We start from the raw sequence: 18,288 nt of genomic DNA on the forward strand, positions 1-18,288 counted from the left end.
TCATTTGTCAAATGTAATAAAATGGAAATTTTATTAATTTTCAAATTAAATATTATTCTATAGTTTATTTATTTATAAGATTTCTACCCTAGTACTGCCTCATTTCTGGAACCATAATGCTTAGATGTTTCAAAATTCGTAAGAATGTTTCTTTCGCCGAGTAGAGGTCAGCTAAGAATTTCAGATCTCGGGATATTCCACTCGCAAGGGCGTTCATTAAGTTCGCGAAGCGAGCAGGGGGCGACTAGTAAAATGGAACTAAAAAGTATTGAGTGATTATAGAATTAATATATTTAACTATTTGATTATAATAACGTACGTTACGTAGTGGTACTTAAATGAAAAAGTTTTGTTCGGAAAACCCACATTGCGAAACAGATATGTGTTACTACAATAAGGAAAACGCGTAACTGCTTGGAACGCCTACAAGCGTAATTTCCAATCAGATATTATAGAGATATTATCAATTTTTACCTATTGAAATAATAAATACCTTTCAGATTAAACGTTCGAATATATAAAGAACTAATATTTGTGTACCGTCATTTTGTGCTACCATAAAAATACTATGTAGTAACATTTTACTACCATACTATACAAAGTAGTGAACATAAAACTTGGTACTTTAACCTAAAAATACTTTAGGTAAAAAAATTACACGATAAGAAATTGGTGACGGGACTTTTACTGTCAAGTTCGAGCGCATTGTACGTTAAATGTTGCGTCACAATTATACAATATTTAACTGTTTCATCGGTTAGATTATTTTTTGGTATCTGGCTTACCAAGCTTCGACCTCTTAATTTATTTATAATCATGTTATTATAACCATTGTCTTGTAGCAGAAAATATTATTCATTTACAAATATATAATACAAATGTGTGACAGTTTAGCAGCTTTTTACTTGTTTCCTTTTTTTCTACGGAATTTATTAGTTGTGAAGGTATCACAAGTGCTAAATAATGATTTACTCACCAAAGACCATAAAAGGAGATTCTTTTGATTTACGGGCTAGTCTCTCTCCGTGTGTTTCTTCATGATAATCGAATATAGGTTGTTGTTGTGCCATTCTGTTGGAACGTATAAAGATTGTTATATTATCTTACAATAGTAAAGTTACTGCAAGTATAGTTATTAACAATAACAAGTTTTTTTTAAGAATATTTAATAATAACACAAACGTATAGCTGAAAAAATGATGTAAATAATATTAATGTAACAAGTTAACAATTGTGTCATTAAATACCTAACTAAATATTACATTTTAAAACCAAATCTAAATAGAATACCTAACAGCACACATTTTAAATTGTTTTAATTACAAACTCACTTCAAATTTAAGATCAAGATCACGAGCTCGCACGACCTCGGTTATTAAACGAATGAGCCACAAATTAAACAGACTGCTTCAAGGTCATCTAGACGTGTAAACACGTTCACTATCAATGGGGAGCAGTGCCAGACTAAACTCGTGGAAACGCCCGCTCGCTTTTGAATCACGTGTACTTTTTTTATAAAATAGTTTATTCATACATTTAATGACGTTACGTAGGTTCTTTTCACTAGCGATTATGTCTCTTTATCGTGACGTCCATGGCTTGGCATTGTTACAACAGCTGACACGAGGACGGTTGTAACTTAAAAACGTGTAGCGAGAAATGAATACAATAATTTGATAACATTATTAAACATCGTATATTCTCAGGACATGAAGCTGCTGCTATTTCACACCTGAGTAATGGAAAATTTTCATTTCTTTTCTTTAGGAACCTCTTCATAATGCGAACAATTTACGACAAACATTAAACATATTTTTTATTTTCATCTATTTCATTATTTTCATTTTGAACCATTGATCGGCGGCACAGAATTTAGTATTTGGAATTTTTAGTAATAATTAAATATTCAAAATATAGTTTCATTATGCAATAACAGCACTTATTTTTGTATATACAGTGTACAAAGTACATATATACAAGGAATTAAATATATTTTCAGAATAATTATTTTATCAGTGTGGTACTGATTATTTAGCACTCTAGTACCTAGTCCAATTCTAATTCCACGTGTTTATTACATTACATTATATTACCGTTTATTACACTGTGTAGTAAACATCATTGTTCCATACGAAAAGTTTGAATTGACTTTGAATTTGATTGACTGAAATTACGTATATACGACAAAATATTTTAAAAAAGGTTGATAGGAGTAGCGGTGTCGTTCCTTGAAGAACATTGTCTGTTACGGCAACTTTCCTAAAAGTTAGCCGCATGCCAAACAACACGGTTGTCAAAATAAAGTTAACTTTGCTTAATCTCTGTCGAGGTCTGAGAGTTATCAGGATGTGATCATTTTATAAGCTGATAGGCAACTATTAAAAGATATGGACTTCATTCAAAGATAACCACGATCATCTTTGGGTATCCCATGTCTTGCGCTGCTAGCATCCAGTGACTTCCCAAGGCGTACGATACGTTAATTGTAAGCAAAGGAAAGAAGCTATAAATTCTCTCCTTAAAAATTTTAACTTATATATGTTAAAATTTTATATGTATAATATAATATGTAGATTACAAGTACAGATGATAGATTATAGAATCTATCATCTGTACTTGTAATCTACATATTATAAAGAAAAGAAAACAGTGTGGTGCACCAGAATGTGGACTCTCTGTTAATAATTGTAAACGAATTTCCAGGACCCTATATAACGACCGACCTTTATCTGATGATAATCTTCCATGACGATTTTACGCAACAATATGCATGCGTCATTTTGGTATAATATGGTACGTCACATACGCAAAATAATTTTCTTTCGTAAGGAAGGACGGCAGAACCTTCGTGCGAATGTTACGAAAGAAAATATGTAACATTCGCACGAAGGCAGCAACTGCACACGTGTGAGTGTATATTATGTATTTGGGTGTGCGGCTTGAGATGGCAGCGAAGACCCCTGCACAAACTTATATTTCCAAAGTTACGGCTATTTGCAACAAATATACATAGAAATAATATATGAAATGTATTTATGAACTCCAACAGGTTTTAACAAGCCAAAAAATGTCATGGCTAAGTTTTATACTTTACCCACAACCTTTCTTGCCGATGGAATATTTTAGCAGATCTCTACACGGCGAAAGAAATATTCTTACCAAATTTCAAATCTCTAGGCTTTATGGTTCCAGAGAGATAGAGAGACGCGCCGATATAAAAATAAAATATTTTAATCTCAATTTTTCACAAATACTCACAGGAATACTATAATTTACTTTTCAGGCGAGCTATACATTCACCCCTTCAAAGAATTAATACCTTTATGCATTTACCCTGTATGTTTCAAATTTACATATATATGTATGGATATCTTCTAACGCTCTCTCTGCTGTAATTCATATCTATAAACATTGATAAGATTATCGTCCTCTACGTGTTTACACAAATTGCTTTTCTGCCTAATCCGTAGGGATTGATTCCATGTCTATGTAAAAATTATACTGTAGCATTAATATTATCATGGTTCTTTTACGAATGTCTATCGATTTTGTCTTTGTAGTCTATATTAAGATTAATTCATAAACAGAATAAGTTTTTTAGGTCATCATTGTTTCATCTGTAGGCCATTCAGTGTTGGACATAGGACTCCCTATAGATCTACAATATTAGAACAACCTATAGAAAATAGTGTAATAAACTCGTCTGCCAACCTTATGTGTAAATGTCTTACACTGCGCTTGCAGGTCTGCGGTTTCTACTTTAAAACCTTGAGACCCCTAGCATAGCCTTTTCCATGGCTCGTTTAGAGGCTGCGTACTTGCTAATGGGGCTGGAAGTAAGAGATTATTCATTGCCGTCAGTCATAAATGGTAACACACTTAGTCTTCGTCTTACAGCCCTGAAGGATATTGAACAAGATGTTTTTCAGTTTTTCGAATGCTGCCCAACCGAGTTAGATTCTACAAATGACATCTTTCTTGGAGTTATCTAATTTCAATAAGTTATTTATAGATAAGATAACAAAACTATTTTACGTATCTACCTGCGCACAAACGTGTAGTGTCTCATAATCCTCAATCCGTCTTAATTGACAAAAGTCTTTTTCAAAATAATACTGCTACCTTAGGTATATTTGCAGACCGAGTATCAAAGATTCGGTCAAAAATAGCAATTCCTTTATAAATTACATATACAATGATAGGTTATAGATATAAAAGCTCTAATGCATGGTACACCCTATCCAAAAATCAATGGTTTTAGAAATTATAAACCATGTAATGATAATCTACAAGGTTATCGGTTTTAGGTGTAAAAGATTAATAGGAGCTTTTTTGTTAGTAAAAGCCTTGACGCTTTTACATCTGTTTCCAATCACCTGTATAAAATGATGAATGATAACTATGTTACAATACTTTTTCTATAGGGATACCACAGGCCAAAACTTCAGTCAATATCTACAGGAACAGATAGTAAGTAGTAATTATTTTCAATATGAAATAATCCGTAAGTTTTTTAAGACCATATAAACATTAATGGGATTTAAAACATCCTATTTTCATTTCAATAAATAAACACAAAAAATTTTATTATTACATTTTTAATATTTGGGTGATATGTCAACTTTGTACAGACAACTGGTAACAAAGATAAAACATATGTTTATGAATTTTAATAAAAGTAATGACATTGAGTAGTGAGAACAAAACTTAAATGACTGGAATGTAGTTTTAGAGAGATTTCAGAGTTTCAGAATATGTGCAAATATGTTTAATTTAACGCTGAATTAATAGACAAAAGGAGTTTATAAAAACTACAAACCAAAATCAATCACAGATGTAACCTAACTTCAGTTAAAAGAATAAATGTACTATGCATATGTTTTAAATTAACTTAATATTCAGTTACATAATTATACTTAATAACAAATTACATGCAATTTCAACATTAATATATAAATTATGGATAATTACTCAAAGCTTATATCATATGTGTGAAGATGAAAGAAAAATTTATTCATGAATTGGTGGCTTTTGTACAGGTTTTTTTTTAAAACTATAAATAAATATTTTTATTACATTTCGTTTAAGTTACGTATTGTTCATGAATAAATAAAAAAAAATATATTCAATTCTTAACTGAATGCAGAAACCATTATATCACTCGGAAAAATGTATATTGCCTTCTTTGAAAAATTTATAGATACAAATCTCGATAAATCAGAAATATACATTAAGAAAATTGTATTGTCTATAGTATATTGCAATAATTATCAGAGCTTAATGAAGTTAGTTTAGATTAAAATATAGAAACCAAATTATAAACATTTATAAAGCTATAAATGTATTTTTAACTTTTTAAAAATATTATGTATGTATATATGTATATATATATATATATATTAATACATAATATATATATATATATATATATATATATATATATATATTAATTTAACCATAAAGACAGTTGCACCTAATGTTTGAAAGTTTATAAAAAAAAAATAATTTAATTAAAAATATACATATTCTCTACGATTTTCTATTAAAACTTTGATGACATTCTTACGACAACATTCACGGAAGGCTACAGAAATCCAATTATATTGTATCTCGCTTAGGCAAGAAGTTTCTCATGCTTAGCATAAGCGGACAATGTTTGCCAATGTTCAAGCATAGACTTGTCTCAGTTTGCCAATGTTCAAGCATAGACTTGTCTCATTGGTATTGACTGGGGGCGCTAGAGGACACTTTCTCCAATTTTTCAAAATGTTTTCTTGCATTACGAATGTTGATAAGTGTGGCTTCAGACGGTATTTTGGGGTCGGACATTTCGACCATCACGTAGGTGTTGCTAGTAAAACCGTCGATGAACGCGGCGAATACGCTGTTCCGGACCTATTAACAACATTACTTTATGTTATGCAATGTAAGAAATTATTTATATTTACTACCTGAGTTAAAGAACTTTACGGTACTTCGCAATAAAGCCACCGTGTCTGTTGGTTAAGATTGATAAGTTTGTTTTTAAATAAAGTGGTTTAATTTACAATAAAATGTTTTATTTATCTTGTGGTAAAAATTTACAGCGGCATTTATAAACTGCCAAATCTTTAGCTGCGGTGACGTTAATACGTAAGTACAAACTTGTCAAGTCGAAATGTGATGATCGGGTATATAGTGGTTAAACACAGGAAATTTTATTAAATGTTCTGCATCTGCATAAGATAACAAGTCTTTTGCCAGAACTATTGAGAAATATACTTATATTAAATTAGGATATTCATACCTCCATACTCTGGAACTGAGCGGCAAGTTTTGAGCAAGAGAGCTTGAACTGTTTCACAATGTTAGAGACTTTCTCAAAGCGATGCGCGTCGCGGTGTTGCCGTCGTTGACAGTGGGATACAACTAGAAATGTTGCCCGCTCAAACAAAAGTACCTGCATTGATAAATGTATGAGTCAGAGCTGAAACTCTCTAGCAATATCTGTGAACTAGTATTAGTATTGTTATATCTATAATATTAGCATTTTGTAATATATTTTGTTTATTTAAAATTTTACTGTATTATATAAATGTCAATCAATAGTTATTTTGGATGAGTACATAGTTGCATTTTCAGTGGCCACATTAAATCTGACATCACTGCCCTTTTTGAAATTATATTCACTGTTCTATAAAGGCAATGTTTACAGCACTGGTACTGGACCCTTCACATGAGTGATCAATAATATATTAAAAAAACATCATACTTAGTCAAGTCATAAGTTCATATACCATAACGAAAAGTTAAATTTTTTTATGTTGGCTATGATTAAGTAACTTTTGAGTTAGAATTTCAAATGTTTTATGAAAATAACAATGCGCACTATTTTAAAGGTGGAGGAACAATAGTGGGTCATTTTTGGTAGTGTGGATAAATAAATTGCAATACTAACCTCGTCTGCATCAACAATCGCTGCAAATTGTTTTAATGATGATTCCAAAGCTTTTACATTAGGTATTAATTTATAAACTATGCTGGACCATGCTCTGGAAAAAGAAATAAAAAAAAATACATACAAATATAACACATATATACATAGAAAACTACAGATCAACACTGTTTGTCTGTTGGAATTTACTATGTTTTATATGGCAGATAACAAAGGGTGCCTGGCTTAAACCTCTTTGTAGTAACTAAACACGAGGATTTCGTTAGGAGTCTTGATAGTGGACCTTTACATTATTCAAGTACCTTGGGAAGCTACCAAGCCTATACGTCATAGACATTTCATGGAGTGACAATACGAAAGGCCATCTCATGAGGGCACCTTGATATGGACAATCACTCAATGCTCACTCATGCTAATAATTCATGGGACCCGAGAGGTTTTTAACAAGACTTGATGATATGATCTATGGTTTTATTATTTTTAACATGCATCAATTTCAGGAGATTTCTAGACAATTTTAATTAAAGTAATTGGAATAGCACAGAAAATTGGCAAGTTAAAGTGCGCAAGCCACATAGCTTACAGAAATAATTGCCAATGGGGCTTTAAGGTTCTGAAGTGGAGACCTCAGACTGGCAAGCTCAGCCTATGATGTTCATCTAGAGGCTTATACAGGCAACCTTAATAAGATTGTCGGAAGATACTGGATGCAGTTTGCATCCAACTTGTCAAAAAATGAAACTGAAAATGTAGGAAACTTAAACTCCAAATGTGTTGCCAAGTGTGACAACAACTTAAGGCTTAAAATATCAAGATGTATCAAACTGAAAAAAGAACTTAGAACCACCAAAGAGCAAATATCCTGTACCTTTCTTTACTATGGTACATAAAAAAATTATGTACCATAAAATATTACAGGGAAATTCAATTAAGTCATTATTATTAAGTCTCAGTGTATGAAATGAAAAACTCATTATAATAAGTAATTGTTGTTCATCAATGAGAAATTAAACCAATAAATAAAGAGCTAACATTAAAATGTGTCATTTACTTTTTTCAAATAGTTTTTGACAGTAAGAAGATGGTTAAGGCTACTAATTTAAAGTAAAAATTGAAAAGTTTATACTTACTTGTATAATGTCTCATCCCATATACTTGTTCTAAAACAAGTACATTCTAGTGGTTTTGAAAGTCCCTTTAAATCTTCCTCTCTCTCTTTAAATATTTCTTCTCGCCTTTCTTCAGCCACCAGGTCCATTTTATGCACTAGACAGAATATCCGAGCTTCTGGGGAGTTCTGCAGTTGGAAAATATTGTTAAGAAAGTATTAAAAAATCTGTTTTAGACATATACAGAGAGTACACCAACTAGGTAGACATGACCTTATCAAGATTGTCAGAAAGTATAGGATGCAAGTCCCAATTAAGTGGTCTTATAAGAAATATATTGAGAAGCATATTATTAGAAAGCATTAAAAATCTTTTTTAGACTTATACAGAGAGTACATCAACTATATACACATGACCTTATCAAGGTTGTCTGAAAGCATGGGATGCAAGCCACAATCAAGTTGTCTTATAAGAAATATATTGGGAGGAGGAGGTCCAGTAGTTGACATACCAGAGTTGATAGAATGATGAAGCTGAAGCAGTTAATAGCAGTAGAGTGTAGACAGTATCATTTAACAACAGATTTAAAATAAGCACAAATCAAAGTTTTGTCTCCACAAAAAAAGGCCTGAGAGAGACAATTGCAAATATATATTTTTTATTTAACTAATAAACTTAAAAAAATCATAACCTGTAATATAGCTTCTAAACATGATTGATAATAGTGCATGTCTTTTTCCATTTCTCTGCTTTCTACATCAAAGACATAAATGAGAACCTCTACATTACGGAAAATGTTATCTCTCTGTGATGCAAAGTAATTTTCCATGAACGCTTCTTGTCCTCCACAGTCCCATAGATTAAGCACTAAATTACCAAGAAATCTGACATGTGAGTGTTCGACATCAACTGAAAAATTAAAATAATGTGCAATTAACATTTCCAGCATTCATACATAAATAAGGAAGCTTCTTCTGTCAATTGTTCAACATTGTAAAGAACAGTTACAATTTTTGATTCCAAGTCTAACTTTCAAAGTTGCCTTAGAATAAAAAAAATTAAAACAATTTACCTTTTTGGTAAAAAGCCCATAGTAATATAATATAATAATAGAAAAGAGTGACAGTGGGCAAGTCTTTCATTAGGCAATTCAATTTGCCATTAGGTTATTTACGAAGTAAAATTTAAACTTGTTTTAAATATCCTTTGGTGTTACATACCAAAGTAAAACGGTATTCCTATAGTTATTTACCTTCATTATTTAACATTTTTTTTGTTAAACCATTTACATTCAAGAAAAAAATATTAATTGAGTTAGCAATATAACAGTGTAAGAAACTTACTCGTAGCACCAAGACGTCGTGTGTCTCTTGCGATATAATTAGCAAATATTATGGATCTCATGCTAGTTTTACCCGAGCCACTTTTCCCCATCAACAGCACCTTGAATATTTATGACAAGTAAGGATTTAATGAATATAGTAATAATTTATTTATTGTACGTTGATATAATTAAACAGAGAGCTGCGTTATGATACATACCTTTTTCTTCATAGTTGCAATTGTTTAAGGTCAAGGGTCTAAAATTTAAAAGAAATGAACTTGTTTTTAATGACACGCAATTTTTTACTATGACTCTCGTTAGTATTCGTAACCTGTAAACATTTGCTCTTTATATCTTCAGTATGCAAAGATATTAAGTGGGAGTATCACAAAATCTTTTAATCACAAATCACGATAGGATACAAAGACGATACCCATTAATGTCACACATTGCAAAACAGATTACTCAATGTCACTGTGACAAGTTTTGTTATGGGTATGCTTAGGTTGTATGCGTTAAATAAACTAACACCGTAAAATTATAAAGCTTCTTAAGATATATTAAGATTTGTAATATAATTTTTTGTATATTAATTAATGGAATGTAATGGAAAGTAATGGAAGAGAAAATCGGTAAGAGAAAAATATAATTAGTACTATATTGTTCAGAGGGCTATTAAAATTTTGCTATGTGTAAATAAAAACATAAATATTTATAGGTGACTAAACACCGTATTGGTTTTCAAGGAATAGTAATTAGTCGATTTTATCTTCTAACATGTTTTTTTACTACTGTACACAATGAAACGATAATATTCGAAATTTGATAAAATTTATGAATACAACCAACACTTATAATAAGTTTAATTAGTTTTGGTTATTACAGAACTTTAAACCCATCAATAAACAGTTAAACAATATTGTACAGTAATCGAAAAAGGGCAGAAGAAACGTAAATTGGCTTAAAATAATTTTAAAAAATAATAGAGCACGTTCACATAAACTATGTTGATATATGATAATTAGTTGATTTATTTATTTAATTTTAATACGTTTTTAATAAAAAGTTACTTAACTTTTTGCGTAAAAAGGAGTTTAATATTATTTATCAAATGTTGTCAGATGTCAATTATTAAGAGTGAATCGAAATTTTGAGAAACGTGTAGATTTTTCTCTTTTAATTCTTAAGTATGTATTTTAAATATGTCTGTATGTAATAATTTGTTTTAACCAAAGGTAACTATAATGGCTAGGCACCGGAATATAAGGAACAGGAGTTATTCCGACGATTATGATTACGACGATGTGTATGGACATTCGGTTGAAGAAGACAGCTGTTTGTCACCAAGTGATGCATCACAATGGATGTATGATCGCTCTCGTAATCATCAAGCGATTTCAAGCTTTCTAGAAAGCCATAATGATATTCAAGAAGAAGTCGAGGAGGAAACCCCTGAACAGATTGGGTCGGGAATTGAGCGACGCGAGTCTACAGATCTTCGAAGTTTATCTCTCACTGAAGCAGACGAAGCCAAGCTATTATCGTGTTTAGATGAACTGCGGGATATATTGGGTGACACTGTATCAGAAAATGTGCTTATACAAACAGTGCTAAGCAATAAATTTGACTTTGATAAAGCTTTGGATAAGCTATTGAATAGTGATAAGAGTAAAGAAAAAGAAGCTGAGAAAACTAAAGAGCAGGCTAAAGCTCCACCTATAGTAGTTATAGAGCCTCTTAAAACTGTCAATGTTGACATTACACCTAAAGTGATTGCTACAAATGTTGAGCCTAAAGTTGTTGGTGTAATTAAAGGTTTCAAAGTTCAACAAGAAGGGGGATCAGGTAGTCGGCCTCAAACACCTAGAGACCAATCTCCAGCAACAGAAAGATCTACTCAAGTTCTTAGTAGAGTAAAAGAAAAAGTTGATCCCAATAAGCAATTTTCTGATGAAAGAGGCTCTGAAAAAGATCACTTGTACATAGTTGTTATAGGACATGTAGATGCTGGAAAATCAACTCTTATGGGCCGTCTTCTGTGTGAGTTAGGTGAAGTGAGTCAGAGAACTTTACATAAATATGAACAGGAGAGTAAGAAGATTGGAAAGCAAAGTTTCATGTATGCTTGGGTACTAGATGAAACTGGAGAAGAGAGAGTGAGAGGTATTACAATGGATGTAGGAAGAGCTCAGTTTGAAACAAAATCAAAGAAAGTTATTATATTAGATGCACCTGGACATGCTGACTTCATACCTAATATGATTACTGGAGCAGGTCAAGCTGATGTGGCCCTATTGGTTGTTGATGCGACTAGAGGAGAATTTGAATCAGGATTTGAACTTGGAGGTCAGACCAGAGAGCATGCCTTATTGGTTCGATCTTTGGGCATCAACCAACTTGCAGTTGCTGTTAACAAACTAGATACAACTAATTGGTCTGAAGAAAGGTTTAATGAAATTGTAAAGAAACTCAAGACATTTTTGAAACAAGCAGGATTTAAAGAGTCAGATGTTACATTTGTTCCTTGTTCTGGATTAACTGGTGAAAACTTAGTGAAACCACCAAATGAATTAGAGCTTTGCAGATGGTACAAAGGGCCATGTCTTTTAGATGTCATTGATCAATGCAATGTTCCTGTTAGGTCTGTTGGCAAACCACTTCGCATGTCTGTTAATGATATATTTAAAGGAACTGGTACAGGTTTCTGTGTAGCAGGACGCATTGAAAATGGAGTGCTAAACAAAGGTGATAAAGTTCTTGTTTGTCCCATTAAAGAAATGGCTGAAGTCAGAAGTATAAGTATTAATGATCTTTCCAGCAATGTTGCATTTGCAGGTGATCAGGTCAGTGTGACTCTCTCTGGAGTAGACATGCAGAATGTCTTTGTAGGTTTCATACTTAGTGATCCGGTGCAGCAGGTACAAGTCAGTACCCGTTTTGAAGCTAGATTGGTGGTGTTTAATGTAAAAGTACCAATCACAAAAGGTTACCCTGTTCTGATACATCATCAAAGCTTAGTAGAGTCTGCAAATATAGTAAAATTAAAAGCATTGTTAAATAAGAGTACAGGAGAAATATTGAAGAAAAAGCCTCGTTGCTTAGGAAATAATTCTGTGGCTGTTGTTGATATAGAAGTTTGTAGACCTATTTGCATTGAGCGGTACAAGGATGTTAAGGAGTTGGGACGGATAATGTTGAGAGTTTCTGGAGTCACAATAGCAGCAGGGCTCATTACAGATATTTATAACACTTGATTGATCAGACCCTCAGTTATAGAATTGCCATGCATCTTATATTTATTGGCTAAACATAGAAAATGTTTATATATATGAGAACATTATGTAATGATATGGTTATCTACAGAATCATAAGTTATGCATTGCACAAACCTGTTGTTAAATTTGCAATAAGTATTGTGCTACTTATAAAATGTGTAGAATCGAGATGAATATTTATGTATATTCTAATAAAAATTGCTATAGTTGTAAAAGTGTTTTCTTTTCTATTTATTATGTAAAGCAGACAAATATGTGCTATTATTTATAGAGTTATAATTCCTCAACTATCTATGAAGTATGTACACTTCTAGAGATTCTTAAAACAATTAAATGGATTATTGTATTAGTACAATTATAGATCCATATATATTAAGTGCTTCATTTCTTGCATAAAAATCTGATCTGGGGTTTTTTGTAGTGTCTACAGAAGAACGGTTTTCATGAAATGTATTATATTACAACTAAAGTCTAAGAGAAAAGTTTGGAGTTGCAGTATACTGCATGAAAATTTATACACAAATGAAAATACATAGTATAAATATGAAACCCAAATCTATATGAATAAGGATAGAAATAAATATAATTGATTAGTGGTGTATATAATGGTTTCTCTAGAAATAAATATGAACTTTTATATACATGTCTCTAAGTTTCATGTAGTAACTACTTTGCAAGCAACTGTTTATGCTTGGACCATAAACTCCCATGTATTACCTTTGTATTATCATGCAATGAAAAGTATATTGAACATGAATTATTAAAATGTAAAGAGTTTTTAAGTAATAAACCATAGGAATTAATGGCTTTAACTGTGTTAAGGATTATTTTAATGGTGATCACAAGATTTAAAAAAACCTGTTTTCGTTTATTGTGCGTTTTACTCAAATCACAGTGAGTGACCTTAGCTGCCAGGTACTTAAAGGATGCATGTATATTACCATGGTGATACCAGAGCATAGAATAGCCCCTTTTGCCGTGGTTGCTATAAGAGCCGGCTAAGGGAAAAATATTTTCATATTATGGTCAGCAGCTTCTGAATACATTTGAAATAAAAAAGAACCCGCATGCCGTGTGGCGAGAATTGGCATTGGCATGAGCAAAGATAAAAAGACCAAACCGTTCGTTCCTGGCGGCTGCGTTGATCCTGGTGGGTAGTGAAGTTCTTAAATCTCTGGCAGAGGGGAAAGATGTTTGAGTCCTTACAGCGTTGCCGAATTGATTCTCTACAAGATTAGCATCTGTTGAAATGGGGCGTGGGACGTGGGAAAGTTAACTCTCCTAAACTGTTCACTTGTGTGCTGAAATGAGGTCGTAGTCATAGCAAAATCGACAGACGAATCTACCACTATAATCGAAAACATGAATGAAGTTTCAAAACGGAGGTGCCTTAAAATTAACATAGATAACTTGGGTCTATTTTGTCTATGTTCATTTGGCTGTATTGTCACCACGTTGGTACCGTTTTCAAGGTATATTGGGGCAAACAGTCAAACTAGGTAATCAATTAGGCTAGGCAATGTCTGGGAAACTTCGAAACTTTTTTCCGTCCAATATTACTCAGTTCCTAAAGACTTCGTCTACAAGCAATGTCGCGGCACAAAAACGTGGTTTTTCACTTCTCGCCTCATTGGTGAGATCACAGTCGGTCAACTAGCCACGGAGAAGGCTATACACGGAATTAATTTACGAGTTTGAGTTAGGAATGAGAAGATCCGCTACCGAAAGTAACAAACATTGCCCAAGGGATTAGCAAGTTGATGTAGCATTGTGAAGACCACATAGCATGCAGAAAAGGCCGCTAGGGCATTCAAGTTCTGGAGTGGAGACCACATACTGACGACAACAATGTATGACATACACCCAGAAGGTGGACAGAGGACTTGTTGAGATCGTCGCTCGCCGGTTTTATCAAAAATCTGTGGGGACCCATAAAATATTCAATATTTTTGTAAGTAGAATCTTCGAATGCACTATTTAGGAAATGAGGCGTCGTTGTCTAAGGGAGATAAAAATAAATTTTAAAATAAAGATGGTTATTTTTTATTGTTACATTCCATTTACCAGATAATCTGAATTCGTCATATTTTTCAAAATTAAAACAAGGATTAAACTTAATGAATAATCATGTTTAAGTATAATGTACATACACATCCGTATAAATGACTTGGGTTTTTATAAATGTAATTGATTAGTAGCCTAGTTTTAAAGAAGATTATTTAGCTTAATTCGGTTCTTTAGATGTAAAATTACTTTCATCGTGTGATATATGAAGCGGAAAATTTATTCTTCCACATGAATTTCCTTTGTATAAGCCCTGCCAAATTGCTTCGATACATTATTAAAGACAACAGATATTTGTAATTTATGTGAAAATCGTTCAATATGTATATCGTGCGATATAGAGGAGTTTTTATGTGTTAATTTTATGCATTATTTTTTTCTTTAGAAAATGCTGTTTATCTGGAGGCCGCTAAACCATTAGTTATCTCAGGTGGACGCTCCATTGAGTCATGGGGTATAGGTGCCCAGGGAAAAAATTTCTGCTTTGGACCATAGCATTCCGACTAGAGGGTGCCCGAGAGGCACGAATCATAGCTTCATCAGCTATTGTTAACGTGCAGTTATATAGATGTCAGTGTCAAGTCCGGATAAGAAAGGAGGAGGAATCGTAAAATATCACTGCTGTGTCTAAAATGGTGAAAAATAATCTGATACCTTGGCCAACTAGCACACTTGAAGCGGTACCCAGTGACCGTGAGAACTAAATTTAGATCTGGAAGCGGGAGCCCGCCCCACATTTTCCAGAACCCTCCTCACTTTAGTGAAAGTTTATTACGATTTTGAGAATTAGGGAGAACGACGCGAAAGTTATAATATACACCAGATTTGTTTTAACAAATTTACGATAAGTTTCGCAAATTAGCAATTACGACTACGCTGTGCCGTGCAATATATTTGTCAAAAAAGTTCTTTTAAAAGTTATGCATATTCATCAACATTTTGTCGTTTTATAACGGTAGATTATAATATTCCCGTAAAACCTAGGTTAACTATGGAGAGGCCAACCCAAAAAAAAATCATTAACGTTGTAAACAAACTTTATTATTTTATAATCTATCGGTAAAAAATGTATGTAGATATTTTCTTAAACGTGAACCGAACGAACCAACATGCACATTGTTGAAAGTATTCATATTTGAGTGAGTACGATTGAAATTGGCAACGATTATTGAAATAGTCTTTCGGATTTAATTTTATTTGATTGAATTTTTGTTTCAAATAAATTCAATGTTCCATCGTGGTTTGGTCAACATTTAATATTTTTATTGCAACAAAAAAATTAAATTTCGATGAACGCTAGTGTTTCTACTCTGGTTGGCAGTCTATAATAAAAATGTACAAAATTCTACTTGAACGATCTGAAAACGTTCCAATTAAAGCAGTTCAAGAATTTGGCAACTCGCCGATTATGGAAAAGTTACGGCTAGTGTCATCGAGTATTTAAATTATTCGCTGCACAATTTTCAAATTTAAATCATCTTGCATATACTACGATATAACATTTATTTTCTTTTCATATTACTTTCAAAATTTTCTTAGAGAAAACATACTATCAATTTGTTTGCCCACAGAGAAGCATTTTAAGGACTTGATTTGAATTTACATTTTTTTTACCCATTATTCGAGCGTTAAACACTGTGACACCTAATGTTCAGTGACACGAATCTTTAATTAAAGACAAATAAGAAGAATAAAAAGGATAAAATATGTCGAATGACCTCATTCAGCAAGCCGTAGTCGCCGTCCTACACTGTCGACTGCGTTTACTACGCGAAAAGCAAATTCATTAATCATTAACCTGTAGGTACTATAGATATCTCTAAGATAAGAATCATAAGGCTTAAAACTTGGTACGAATATTCATGTCGCCGAGTGAATGTCGAGAATGTGAAGAGATTGCTCCCGTAAGGGGTGTTTACAAAGTGTTTTATAAACTACCAAAGTATTTAATTTCAAAATAATATTTGTTTCTATATATCCGAAAAATAAAAAGTATAATATGTTATTCTTAATACATTGTCCCTGCGAAAGCTTTTCAATCTCGCGAATGAGAACAAAATCACCCAGGTAAAATAGATAAATCACCAAGTTTCTGTTTGGTTTTAGAAATAACACAACCATTTTGAAATTAAAAAGTATTATAAGCCTAATTCACGTGATCTGAAAACAGCAGGTTTATTGTACGGTAGGAAAACAGAAAGATCCGTAATTAGAAGCTCTGGCGTTATGATGGAATAACACCGTGGAAGTGAACAGCCTCTCATAGGATCGAGCGAGAGGCGTCGCGTCGGCTTAATTATGAAGCATTAAGGTTTCTCCGCAGCGCACGCTGGTAACGGGGACAAAGATAATGAACGTATGGCTTACAAACGCTATGCGTTTTACTTTATACGCGACTCTGTAGACCTACTTTAAAATTTCAATTGTTAAAATAACACAGAGTTCCCAGACGTTTTGTCTCATGAGCCAATTTCAAAAATTAGCTGGTACCGGTTGACCCTCTGCAGCTTAAAAATGTTAAGATTAGATCAGGAATACGCATGTTTGAACAAGTAACAGTCGTTGAGCTTCTTAAAGTATAATGTGCCTATATTGCTTTTTAATTTTTCTCTAACGAAAGGAGATAAATTTTCGTTCCCTTATTACGAATTGTGGACCCCCATTTTTTGACACGCCAAAGTAAGCCCCCTCGTGTCTCTCGTGGACTCCTGGAGGTACATCTGGACTACTTTAGGAATTAAAAAAGGAACATACACATTGTTAATATAATTGCAGGATAAGCTTGTGCCTGTGCGGGTGTTAATAGAAGACTATTGCTGTATTCCTACCTTTTTCATTGACTAGAAAAAAGAAAATGAAATGCAGCAGAGACAACAGCAATCTTAGTGACTTTTTTATTTGTGTGTGTGTCTTGTGAGTGATCTTACTTTTAGCGACCGAAATCGAATCGACGTTCTAATTCGAATGCGAACAAGCAATAAAAAATAAGCACTTAATAGCATAAATGGCTAGTTTATTTATATGATGCATTCGCACTCGGATGCCGTATATTTGTAAAATTTTCTCGATGAGTCTGTTAGAGTTAGTTATTAGTTAAGGGTTGTGAATTGCGATTGTACATCGCAGAAATTATTTAAGGAAGATTGCAGATTTTGTAGGAATTATAAATTTGTCTGCTACATAAAAGTTGCAATGTGAAACATTATGAGGAACCCGGCGGTACATCCTCGGATCAAAGATCCAAATAAGATAAAATATTTGCATTATACGATAACTAATTTATCGTCACCGTCTCTTCGAAAACCTTTTGTTTCGGCAGTGGTAACATTATCAAGATATTAAAATAGGTTATTATTAAATAACTAAAAAACTACTAACTGTATAATTCATTATAAAGAAGTTACTAGCATATGGTGTATAATGTAGATAAACTCCAGGCGATAATGTAATAAAATTTTTACGTGCAGGTTTGTCTATTTTTTACATCTGTTCTCTTCCACGTGTAATGTTTTTCTATGTGTTCCTTTTGACGGCTAAATATTATATGTGACTGGTTATTAAGAAGTCAAAATTTGTTAATCG

General features: G+C 32.6%; 2 protein-coding genes across 2 annotated transcripts; one reads left to right on the plus strand and one right to left on the minus strand.

Annotated features, from left to right (window-relative positions):
* Positions 1–5,462: 5,462 nt before the first annotated feature.
* RagA-B (Ras-related GTP binding A/B) lies at positions 5,463–13,968 on the minus strand. Its single transcript, XM_068772425.1, has 8 exons — positions 13,763–13,968; positions 9,586–9,623; positions 9,387–9,486; positions 8,735–8,952; positions 8,065–8,231; positions 6,938–7,031; positions 6,287–6,439; positions 5,463–5,895 (listed from the first exon to the last, which is right to left on the minus strand). Exons 2-8 carry the CDS (start codon positions 9,595–9,597, stop codon positions 5,716–5,718), a joined length of 924 nt encoding a protein of 307 aa, XP_068628526.1. The 5' UTR covers positions 9,598–9,623; positions 13,763–13,968; the 3' UTR covers positions 5,463–5,715.
* On the plus strand, positions 10,516–12,839 carry HBS1 (translation elongation factor EF-1alpha (GTPase) HBS1). The gene has a single exon (XM_068772424.1). It carries the CDS (start codon positions 10,612–10,614, stop codon positions 12,619–12,621), a length of 2,010 nt encoding a protein of 669 aa, XP_068628525.1. The 5' UTR covers positions 10,516–10,611; the 3' UTR covers positions 12,622–12,839.
* Positions 13,969–18,288: the final 4,320 nt, after the last annotated feature.

This window comes from Battus philenor, unplaced genomic scaffold (genome assembly GCF_028537555.1).
Source record: "Battus philenor isolate CCGP_79_NKW_IND1 unplaced genomic scaffold, ilBatPhil1.0.hap1 SCAF_5, whole genome shotgun sequence".
NCBI lineage: Eukaryota > Metazoa > Arthropoda > Insecta > Lepidoptera > Papilionidae > Battus > Battus philenor.

What these genes read in the sequence shown, in the direction of transcription:
- RagA-B (XM_068772425.1), bottom strand. An exon ending in CGATTGTTGATGCAGACGAG is followed by an intron (nt 6,440 to 6,937) that starts GTTAGTATTGCA and finishes TTATCAATGCAG; the next exon opens with GTACTTTTGTTTGAGCGGGC. An exon ending in CTCAGTTCCAGAGTATGGAG is followed by an intron (nt 5,896 to 6,286) that starts GTATGAATATCC and finishes TGTTGTTAATAG; the next exon opens with GTCCGGAACAGCGTATTCGC.
- HBS1 (XM_068772424.1), top strand. Translation starts at nt 10,612, where the DNA reads ATGGCTAGGCACCGGAATATAAGGAACAGGAGTTATTCCGACGATTAT.